Here is a 12,238-nt window from a genome sequence, read left to right on the forward strand (position 1 = left end):
GCAAAGCACACCCCACAACTGGGTCACTACTTTGTCCCAAGAAATTTCTGACATTTTTATGTTCTCACTGTCACGGCCAAAAAATAAGGAACCAGCCCCATGCACAACTAACCTGCACCGCATGGCTCACCAAGACACCCTGACAGCTTTAAATCCCCTAAACAGACAGAGGGTCTCAATTTCCAGTCAGCACAACTGAACTGAAAATTGAACTGAGAACTGAAAAGAGGAACAGACCAATATGAAAACAGTCAAGGTTTTGCTAAGTGAAACTGATGCCTTAAGGTTTCAGCTTTTATCCATAAATTTAAGTGATTTATTGCAATTTTCATCAGTTTATGAAAAGGCCAAGATGCTCATACAAGTATTGTAGTGAGAATTACAGAATCCTAGAATAATTTAGGTTAGAAACAACCTTTAAGATCATTAAGTCCAATCATTAACCAAACACTGCCAAGCCCACCATCAAATCATGTCCTTAAGTGTCACATCTACACATCTGTTAAATATCGCAGGGGCTGAGGACTCCCCCGCTTCCTTGGCAGCCTGTTCCAGTGTTAGACAACTCTTCCAGTAATGGAATTTTTCCTAGTATTCAATCTAAACCTCCCTGAAACAACTGATATCAAGTAATCTTCAAAAGCATAGAGATTACTCCTGTCCTGTAAAAAGAACGGTAACATTTCGAGTTTTGCCTCTGGCCACGATGAAATATTTGAAGAGCTAACAATTTTACTTCATCTAACAAAATAATGTCAAGTAGTGTGTGGTCAATCAGGACATTCCTAGGCTATGAGGTGACTTTACCACATCAAATCTTATCTTTCCACTGCAGGGCTTTCTTTTTATGTTGTCTTCAGTGATTCTGCATTCCCACTTATTTTAATAACCCAGCTGCTGATGGTGTAAGGTCACAAGATGATGGTGGGAGAGAAACAACTTTTGTTACATGCTCTCTCAGAAACCTGCTGGAAGAGTGTAATAGCTCACATTTAAAACAAGGAGATGAGAAATTATTCAGGAACTCTCCTGAACAAGGGCAGAAACAAAGAGAAATTTAGAGACACAGTAGATATTGTGAGAACTTATTTTGTTTGTTTCTAAAAATCTCTCAGGATTGTCTTCATAATAAACCATTTGAGAAGTTTATTGACTCTTGATTTCAGCAGTAAGTACTGAATTTGAAGGTGAAAGTGCTGGTATTTCATGTCTCTGTAGAAAGCAACGAAAGCTTCTCTCAATGGCAGTGAGAGTTTTTTTTAATACAGCCAAATGCAAAAGACAATGAAAAAAAATACACTTTTTCACAAGGTAGTTACCAGAGTTTAAAATCTCCCATGAAATCATACCTTCTCTGAGCACAGAAATATCTATGACTTTTCAAGAAAATGAAGGGGCTTCAAGAACTGTTGTTCAGGTCCATTCCTGTGTCATGCTCTTGGTCTAGGTATCCCTGCCTTCCCTCCTTCTGGCAAACAGCAGAGGAATATACCCCAGTCTGAACACCCTCAGTTATCTGAGCCAAAACCAGTAGCTTTCAGCTAACTTTCAAAGCCAAAAAAGACAGACTATGGTGTAGCTGATCTAACAGGACAGAAAGCTGACAGCCTCAGCCACAAAGAAAATCTAGCCAGAGCACCACTGCTGCAAAGGACATTGTTTTTCAGAAGCTCCTTACCCTGTTGTCATAGACCTTCTTGAGTGCTTCATAGCGGATGGACCCCTGGAAAATCACCCCTTGGAAGGTGTTGCTTTTATCACTGGCCACTAGCTCCACACAGACCATTTCTCCTTCTCCCACAGTCATGTCACTGAAAACCTGCCAAAGATGCAAGAGTAAACACTTTGATGCAAAGTTGTTCAAATCAAAATAAATTCAGACTCCCATGGCCGTCTTTAAGCCCAAGGAAGTTTCAATGTAAATTGAAAGGGAGCAGAATGCTCCACTCCAGCCTTTCAAAAAAAAAAACAGACTCCAGGCAGTGCACACAGCAAATCACTTGTTGAGATGAACAGCTCTCACATCAGTCTGTCATGCTTTAGCCCATCATCAACACTGATGCCAAAATCCAGCTTTAAGATCAGATTTCAAACATTAAAGAGAGAGGAAGGTCAAATAAAAGTAAAATAAGATCTAGTAGAAAATAACCCTCAAATGGCCAAAAATATTTGATCACAAGGTACAAGAAAACAGCTCATCAGGACATAAGACTAGAATAGGATAAAACTTTGCTGCTGCAACAAGGAACTCACCTCCTCAAAACTGTCAATCATGAAGAATATATTGGGGTAGCTGATCTTTGACTCCTCTCCTTTACTGTCCATCGGGTGTTTGCTTGGAGAGGCAAACACTTGCTGAGAAAGATGCAGAAGAAGATATAATTTCTCAGTTAAATGTGCTTGGGAACAGACACAATAAAACACAAGGCAAGTAATTACAAAACACCTCAGGCTGGCACTGCTAACTTACACTAGAGACACTGGACATTCTGCAAGCACAGCTGAGCTGGTTTCTGACTAAAGCCAGATTTGCAATAATGGCACTTGAGAAATCCTTGGTTTGCACGTGCAAGTTATCAACAACTCATTGCTTCACAGTGAATGTCCCTGTGTGTACCTGACCTCTCACCATACTACAGTACACCATTTTACTTTTTCACCACTTTCAGGTGCCTTTAAGTTGCTGCAATGCACTGCAAAGTAAAATGCCACAGTGCAAGAAAGTTACCATGAAACAGCTGACCCAACACCTTTACTTTAATTTGTTGTTGTTTACTTAGTACCACACAAAGATCAACCTCCCTCAGTAAGGGCAGCGTGGCTGCCCTGGGGTGATTCATAATGTTGTTCTATTCCACATCTATCTGCACCCAAAACTTGTTACTGTGTCTTTATGACCCTACAGCTGCAGACCCTGTGTGTGTGGGGGGCTATTGTGGGCATTTTTGAGATCAGTGCCAAGGCAGGTTCCGGGCTCTTGGCTGTGCAGTATTCACTTCACAAGCTACTTGGCTTTGCTCAGGCAAAGACTTTCCTTCTCGTTTTTCGTTCTGTCTTCGTTATGTTTTGGGTTTTTTTTCCTTGCCCAGGGGAGACTGCAGTTAGTGATACTGGGCTGTCTGGGGGCAAATTCCACAGGTGCCCACACGTAGCAGCCCTCACTCCAGTCCAGGCCATGCCAAGAAAGAAGACTGGAGAATCTCTCTCTTTTGTGGCAGCTTTAGGTTTGCAACTGTAGCTACTTGTAGAAATTGCATTTTGCACACTAGAAAGTATTCGAAGTGAACTTTAAGGACTCCCCTTGCAGTGACAAAAAACAGGGAGCGAGTTTGGGGGGCCAGGCCATCCTGTGCCAGTGCCTGCAGCAGCCAGAGGCCCTGCAAGGCCTCCCTGGCAGTCACTTGCCTAAGATAAGAAATGCCTAGTCACGATGACTGGACCAAAGCAGCCCCTCTTCCACCTTCGGACACTCGTTATCTCTCTGTAAGACCATAGGTCATACTCGCTTCGACCCTGGCTATTGGACAATTTCCAACACCCCTGTACCCTATATAAACCCCCACGTCTGTCCAGTTCAGCAGAAGAGCTGTCACTGAAACCCTTCACAGGAGCTGCCAATAAAGACACTGCTGTGGAGCCTCACACAGCCTTCTCCTCTCTCATCCCTGTGTCTGCGAGGCACTTAGCGAGCAAAGAGCTGAAATCACTGAAGAGCTGAATTCACCAAAGAGCTGATCTCTCTTAAGAGCTGAGCTGCTTGCTAAGGTTGCCTGTGGCTGGGAGCCTGCCTGAGGGACCAGGACAGGTTGTACTTATCAGCCCAGTGCTATCCGGGACACCAGGGTCGGACAGGCCGTAAGAAGTTCCCACAGGCCAGTCCTTTCTCCCCACCCCACAAACAGCATTTTGGGTGCAGAGCCCACAAACAGAAAGAGGAAGAGGCTACAGACCCCACACGGCCCGGCGAGTTTCCATCTGCCTCTAAAACTGCTCTGTGGGCTCCTGCCTTCCTTGTAGGGGTTGCCACTGTCAAAAATGGCTTAGAAACTGTTGTAAAATAGTTAACAATTGTTAAGCATGTACTGTTAAAAAGTTTGGTTATTACATTGTAAAAGGGATTAAAAGGGTAGTTATAAGAAATACGGTACTCAATGTACTGTATTATACCTAAGTAAAGTGTACCAAACCCCCAAGTAAAAACGAGCCAGCCTGGACAGAACTGTAATGGGCCAATCAACTGCCTTAAACCTTCATGCAAATGAAGGATCCCAACAGAAACTAATCCAAAGGAACAAAAAACAGTATAAAAATGGGGTATCCAAGTTGGTGAGACTGTGCTGCTCCACTTGGAACATCGGGGACATTCCTGCTCAAGAAAGGAAGAAGATCCAGCACCAGCTCTGCAGCATCCTCGCTCGTTGAGAATGCTCCCCCTCAACCCGTGGGCCCTCCAAGGTTTAGGCCTTATAATAAAAGCTGAAATCACTTCAGCTCCAGGAGTGTGCTCCCTTTTATAACACCACCATCCTGCCACTTTGTTCCTGGGGACACATGGTCACCTGGGAGGCACCATCTTGTTATAGATGCATATTATATGATTGGCTTTTCACAAATATTAAAATGAATACTATATGTGTTACGTGGGAAAGTTATGCTGTATTAATCTCTTTAAGTAGTGTGGTAAATATAGTTTTTAAGCTACAGCATAATACTAAAATAGAAACTATGCGATGTAAGATACTTTTTGTGACTAGCTCAAGAAATGGACAAGATAACCAAGAAATTCTTTGCATACTGACACCAAAAATTCCAAGAGAAGAATTACGACCTCCTTATTGGGACTGTTCAGACTTCTTCCAGACTTCTAGGAGCCAAGAAATTGATTTACAAGATGAAGCGGGGAGGGGGCAGAAACTGAGCAGAAGACATCCTTTGTTTGAAAAGAATGTTTGCATCATGTATGAGATATATGAATATGCAACAGGCTATTGCTTTTAAGGGGTATCCCTTTGTTAGCAAGCCATGCTTTCTTGAGGAAAGCATCCAGACGTCCATAATTCTTTGCTTTTTATTGTTCTTTATTGTCCTAACTCTGATTATCCAAATTCTTATTGCTCTGATTTTTATTACTATTTTTATAACTATTTGATTACCATTAAACTCTTAAAATTTTAAAGCAAGTGATTGGCAGTTTTCATATCTTGGCAGGGAACAGTGTGACACCACCTTCCCTTTGTCCCTTGGCCACATGGCTGCCTCCTGCATGCACCATTTTGGGAACAGGTGTTTCTGGCATTTTGGGTCTCTCTTTGTTCCCATGGGGTTTTGAGTTATAGCAGTTTGGTATCTAGTAGTTATTTACTTTTTCCCCCTGACTGTTGGTGTCTGTTTCATAATAAAATGTTATTTTTTCACTTAAACCTATTAGTATTTCTGGAAAATGCATATTTTGTGATTGGCTTTTTGCAAATATTGCAATGAATATTATATGTGTAATGTTAGAAAGTTATGCTGTATTAATTCTCTTAAGTCGTGTGTTAAATATAGTTTTAGGTTATAATATAATGTTAAAATAGAAACTCTGTGATGTAAGATATTTTTTACTAGCTCAAGAAAAAGGATAAGATAAACAAGAAACTCTTCGCACAGAGATAACAGCGACATGAAACCTGAAGAGTTACAGCGTCTTTACTGGAAAAGACAAACATTCTTCCACCTTCTCTCTGTCTTTATGGAACCACCAGGATTAAGGGGAAGAAGTTGACAAAAACCAGAAAAATTCTTAATTTGCAAGGAATTTATGCATCACGTATGAGATATATGAATATGCAACAGGCTATTGCTTTTAAGGGTTATTCCTTTGTTCACAAGGCATGTTTTTGGCAGCTTAGTGCCCAAAAACATCCGGATGTCCGTAATTCTTTGCTTTTTATTGTCTCGTAGTGTCCTTATCCTCATTGTCCAAATTTTTATTACTCTAATTTTATTACTATTTTTAAATAACTATTTTATTACTAATAAACTTTTAAAATTTTAAAAACCAAGTGATTGATGTTTTTCAAAGTATTTAATTCCTTACTGGGGGAAAGGAATTGGTTGGAACCAAGGCGGAGTTTACTCATTTCAGAGTGCCCACCTCTTTTTAGACTGTCTCAAACTGTTGGAAATGATACCAAGTTTAATTTATTTTATATATAACTTTAGTCAGGGGTTCTGTTTGCCTTTGCTCTGGGTGGGGGCGGGAGAAGGGAATTGAAGTTTCTTTTTAGGAGCCTGTTTCATCACTCAAGGCCTGATGAGCTTAACATCTCAACAGACTGGGAAGATACACAAAAGACAACAACCATTAATGAATATCAACTTCAAACATCACCCTTGGCAGGAGACACCTGGCCTGGGAAAAGAGAGATAAGAGAATGAAGAATGCGAACCTAATTAACATCTAAGGGGAAGAGATTGATAACCAACAGGGAACCAAATACTAAGAACTGTGTAATGTGTGACCAATGAACATTGAACCAATTAATTTCTACGGGTTTTGACTGTATAAGTATGTGAAAAATCTAATAAAAATTATATGCGATGATTTTCTCTGCACAATCCAGGCAATGTGTGGGTGAAATGATTTCTGTTGTACATCCTGGCCAGAATAAAGTAGTGCTTTGATTCTCTAACACTAAAAAGGTTTTTGAAGAGTTTTTGCTTTTCCCACAGTTTTGGTGACAAAACCAAGACAATGGCTCACAGGAGGACAAGCACTTGGTTTCTCATCTGCATCTTGTACTTCTGTTTCTTTCCCTATCACTATGCTTCCTCTTGCACATTTCTCCTTCCCAAGAAGTTCCTGAACTCCTTTAGTGACTTTGCTTGTGATTTTGTTTAAATAGCTAAAGGCTTTAGATTTTATCATTCCAAAAAGATTTTATCATTCCACAAAGATTAGTGAGTAGATAAGGAGGGAGAAGGAATTAATACCAAGCAGATTTCTTTGCTTCCACATTTGTTTACAAAGTCTTGAATTAAAGAAACTGTCAAATCTTAGCCCACTGTGAACATGCCAAAAGCTATAGATCTGACCAGGCTGTCAAGCTCTGACATTCTTGCTACAAACCACTCAACACAAAACATAATTAAGGACAGGATATTAGATATTCATGAGAAGGAAGGTTTAAGACCAGAAACATCATTAGAAAGCAATCAGACTCCTCAAAAATGCTACCTGCACCAATGTCTGAAACAAGAACCTTTTCCAGGCATCCTGGCTCTCACACCAGCCAATGAACAACAAAACATCCTCCCAAATTCATCTCCAGTCAGGCACACCTGAGGAAAATACAGTCTGTGGAGATCTTATTGCCAAGCCAGCAGTTTGCAAAATAAAGTCAGCCTTTTTCACACTGGCTTCATGCCACAGGCACTCACTTGTGCGAGCAGAGTAGATTTGTCATAGGTCTTGAGTAGGACAGTAAATCTTACGCCATCAACATCTGGCTGCATATGGGCAGGAGAAGACACATTTTCTAAAGCAAGAACCATCAGAGCAGAAATGCAGATCCAAACCAGCTGGATTTTCTTCATTCAAATCCAACAGCCTCAACAGTGGATGTGACAATGAAATGCCCAACTGCAAACATGTTTCACAGCATATGGAATTGCCTTTGTCTCTCTACAGATCAATGTGATGCTGCTGAAATGTTTCTGGTATGGACTGGCAAGTTTAATGTGGAAAAGGGAAGACAACAATTTATAAGCAGTCCCACAATAGGAGCTAGAAAGAAGGAACAAAAAACTTCCTCTTCATTCTAAATACTGCTCACATGCAGTAAGGGCATATCCCTCATCTTCTCCTTCCTAGTTTTCAAATCTGCAAATAATATTTTCTCAAAAACATTTGCAGAAGTTAACTTGTGGTGAAATTTGGACTAGCCAATAGAGAAAAAAACAATGAGAAATAACAGACTTAAATCAGCAGTGCAAAGTGGCATCTCAACAGCCCCTAAAGAAAAAATTATGTGTAATCAATGTAAATCACAGAGATAATAATCAGCATTGCTAGTTCTGTTTGTAGGCAAAGCAAAAGTTCTTTTAAAGTGGTTAAACTTAATTAAAAACTAAAGAGCATTGGTTTATTTAAGTAATGCCACGAAAGCAGCTGCATGAACTAAGGGAATGGAAATGCCTGGGAGAAACAGCCATTTAAATCCAACAGGAGCCTTTTAAAAGAAGAATTTCTGCTAGCTAGCAGAAGTTGTTTCAAGATCTACATTGCAAATTGAAATTGAGTGGGGAAGCTTCAGGTGTTTTGTTCCTATCCCCTTTATGCTTGTTATTCAGTCTCTTCCACTATGCTAAACCCTGGATTAACTGCACACAAAAGATAAAAAGCCTATGGAAGGAATGAGCAGTTTAAGAGACTAAAAATCTTGTAAAATAATAAAAAGCCAAATTGGTAATCGGTAAATTGCCTGCCATTTAGCAGCTCTACATTAGAAACTTACCCTGAAGGCTCCTCATATTCCAGATCTCATACAATTTCAGGTATAGTCTCAAGACTGGGGAACAGTTGGGCATCATATTCCTTCCTCCCCCTGGCACCTTCCCTCTCTCCCCTAAATCCAGCAGGCAAAGATATACACCTTGAAACATGCAGGGGTATTCACAATTCTTTGAGAGGGGCTATAAAGGACATTTAGATCTCAAATCTAGATAACCGGCAAGAAATACCACTATATAAAGACTTGAGATGCTTCAGGAGGATGAATCTGTCAGACCACAGCCTGAGAACCACTGCCCCAGTTTTGGAGCAGTTTTTAGGATTAGGTAATACTGGATACCAGCCTCTGATCCAAAGCAATAAAAGGGGAAGCTCACCTGAGATTTCTTTTTGTGAATATGAATATCTCCTCCATCAGAGCGTGTGCACACAGCACAGGTCACCACATAATCCAGCTGGAACAGGGCACCAGACAGAGAAATTAACATTTAGAGTCCGGAAAACAAAACATTCATGTGCATGAAGCAGAACACGTCCTGTCTAATTTGTTTAGCTGTCTGTCTAAAAAGTAAGGTATTTTGGTGTTGCCGTTTTCTTCACTATACTGAACAACCTACAATTTTTTTATTATTTTCATAATAAAATGTTATTTTTTCACCTAAACCCATTAGTATTTCATTCCTTACCAGGGAAAGAAATTGGTTGGAACCAAGGGGTTTGGAACCAATTGGTTGGAACCTGTGTTTGTTCATTAACTCAGTGACACCGAAATCTCTTGTATAGCTGCTTGTTGAAATGCACAACCGATGGGTAAGGAAAGTCCTGTCATTATTGTTTAACACGAGCTTAATTTCAGCTGGGGGAATAAGCAGCACACCCACCCACCCATCCCCACAAACCCCTAAGCACACTTTAGGATAGAAATGGAAAATATTTCCTCCCTTTGAACAGGAAAAAGAGACACAGGAAAAAGTAACATGTTAGAGAGGTCAGAAAACACTAGCACAACCTTCCAAACAACCTGAAAAAACTTTTAAGGAGCAAGTGCAATAGCTCTGGACAGCAGTACCCAGCTGTAATAACATCTCTGAATTCTAACTGTGGCAAATGTATACTGGTTTTATTGAGCATCAAATAAAGGCAAAAACTGCTCTCTGCAGACAAGCTCTGCAAAGAGACTTCTGGGAGGAAGAATTCTGAGAGAATGAAAACAATTTGTTTTCCAGGATGTGTGCCTGAGCCAACAGTTTCCCATTCTGAGATCATAATGAGCAAAACCTTTAAGGGATCTCAAATAATTACAGTAATACTCAGCTTTCCTAAGCCATAATGTAACACACACAATACCGAACAACCTATAAGTCAATTAAAGAAATAATTAGTTCTAGCTTCACGTTCCTACCCCCAAATATTTTACCAAAGTTCTGTTGTGAAGAGCAGTAACCTCTCAGCATAATTTATGATACTTCATTTACACTCTTCTCTCTTAGCTGTACCAGTGAACTCTAATGGAAATGCTGCTTATCTACGTCTCATTCATTCTCAAAAAACATTAAACTGGATTAAGCCTTCCTTTTCCAAAACTTTGTTACAGAGCACAAAACTCAGCCTAGCTTCACTGCTTACAGTTTTTTGTAGAAAGCTGTTAGGACTCCATTGAAAAATAATAAACATCTCAGTTTAGGTTCATTTAGATTCTGAAAGGCCAAACTGCATAAATAGTGAAAATTAGATAAGCATCAGTGTTACCTTCTGCAGGATGAGGTTTAAGTAGACACTCTCTTCCCAGTCAATGTCAGGGTCTCCCAGGCCAGGAAGCTTCTTAGAATCTCTCCGGTAAACTTCAACTTCAACCTGCTAAGAAAATACCACATCTCTTTGAAAACTATTACTTAGAGGTACCTATTTCCAAACATAAAACTGGAATCAGAAGCTGTACATCATGTAGCTTCCTAGTTTTCTGTCAGGATCAGAATTTGCTGACGATGCAAGGCTTTGTGTGGAAATGTACTGGGGAATCATGGGATGTGTAGGCAAAGAGGGAAGAAAGGCAAGAGAATCTCTCTCTGCAGGAGCATCTCAGTTTTGGACAGGAGCTTAATTTATTTCTTGTAACACGTATGTTTCAGCAAAAATGAAATTAATAAAATCAGGGATGCACACACATCCGTATTTCTCTTAACAAAATCTGTCAGAATCAAGCATGTCACTACACTAATGCTCAACACAGTCCAGACCATGGCTATTGGTTATTTTCCATTGGTATGGGAGTCTCTGGGAAGACAAAATCCAATCATTAAATCACAGAATATGCCAACTTAAAAAAGAGCCATGAAGATCATCCAGTCCAACTCTTGGCCCTGTACAGGACCATACCCAAGAGTCACATCATGTGTCCCTTGGGGATGGTCCTGTGCACTCCACAGATGATATTTTAGAAACCTCTTTGTACTGGGCTTGCATGGCCAGATTTTGGTAGCAAGGGAGCTACAGAGGCAGCTCCTGTGAGCAGCTGCCAGAACTTTCCCTTATGTGCAGCAGAGCCAATGCCAGGCAGCTCCAGGATGGATGCACTTCTGACCAAGGCTGAGCCTGTCCATGAGAGTAGCAGCACCTCAGGAATAACAGGTTTAAGAAGGGGCAGGTAGATGCCTGAGAGAGGCTGTGACCCTGTAGAGAATCCACAATGGAGCAGGTTCCAGGCAGTATCTGAGAGAGAAGAGCCCAGGCTGGAGCAGGTTTGCTGCCAGGACTTGCGACCCTGCGGGGCACCCACGCTGGAACAGCCTGTGTCTGAAGGACTGACCCTGTGGAAGGGACTCACACTGGAGCAGTTCCTGAAGGACTCTCCCATGGGAAGGACCCCACTCAGGGACCCTGAGATCAGGGAAAGAGTGTGATGAGCCCTCACACTAAGGACAAAAATGTGGAGGCAATGTGTGAGGAACTTACCATAACCTCCACTCCCCATGACCCTGTGTTGCTGGAGGGGTGAATAGGTAGAGAAAACCAGGAAAGAAGGCCAGGAAGAAGGTAGGGGTGGGGAGAAGGTGTTTTTAAGATTTATTTTTATTTTTCATTGGTAATAAATTAAATTAAATTCCCTAAGTTAAGTCTGTTTTGCCTGTGACAGTAACTGGTGAGGAACCTCTCCCTGCCCTTATCCTGACCCACAAGCCTTTTGTTGTATTTTCTCTGCCCTGCCCAGCGATGGAGAGGTGTCCGTGGGCACCTGCCAGCATCAACATCCTGCAACTTCTTCTAAAGGTTTCACACTGCAACTACTGATTGGACACAACTACGTGCAAGATTTTCAGCTGTACTAAAAAACAAGCAAATGAAAAATCACAAATAATCGCAGAACATAGAAACAACTCTACCTATCCTAACAAACTGAAGCAGCTGAGACAAATAGAAAATGATGAGGTAGTACACTGAGGTGAATGTATCTTGACACTTCCAATACAAACTAGAATAAAAATAAATAAAGCTGGAATTCCAAAATATAGTGAAGAACAGGGAAAAAGTAAAATTTCAGGATTGGCACTATTATCAGATACCATGAAAGTTGAACACACTGTTCTTAACCATTAATTTCTAAACGCAGAAATATTTTTTTAAAGGTTTGTAGACATCGTTCTTCTTTTGGTTTGTTTTTATTTCTTCCAAGGTTCCCATCCATGATTTTTTATTGGCAATATAATGACACAAACTAATGACAGTTACTGCAAAAAAACTAAAGAT

At 40.7% G+C, this 12,238-nt stretch overlaps 1 protein-coding gene across 4 annotated transcripts in view; it reads right to left on the reverse strand.

Annotated features, from left to right (window-relative positions):
• Positions 1-12,238, reverse strand: part of KIAA0930 (KIAA0930 ortholog) — a 147,968-nt gene that overhangs the window by 100,883 nt on the left and 34,847 nt on the right. For 3 of the 4 annotated variants that reach the window (XR_008437150.1, XR_008437151.1, XM_053977794.1), the window contains exons 3-6: positions 10,244-10,351; positions 8,872-8,949; positions 2,254-2,355; positions 1,679-1,819 (exon numbers count right to left, since the gene is read on the reverse strand). Coding sequence is in view for 2 of the 4 variants with exons in the window: in XM_053977794.1 (XP_053833769.1) it covers positions 1,679-1,819; positions 2,254-2,355; positions 8,872-8,949; positions 10,244-10,351 (429 nt within the window). In the remaining 2 variants the exon portion in view is untranslated. The remainder of the gene's footprint in view (positions 1-1,678; positions 1,820-2,253; positions 2,356-8,871; positions 8,950-10,243; positions 10,352-12,238) is intronic. The other variant, XM_053977795.1, reaches the window with a different exon arrangement.

The sequence above is a fragment of the Vidua macroura genome, chromosome 5 (genome assembly GCF_024509145.1).
Source record: "Vidua macroura isolate BioBank_ID:100142 chromosome 5, ASM2450914v1, whole genome shotgun sequence".
Taxonomy (NCBI): domain Eukaryota; kingdom Metazoa; phylum Chordata; class Aves; order Passeriformes; family Viduidae; genus Vidua; species Vidua macroura.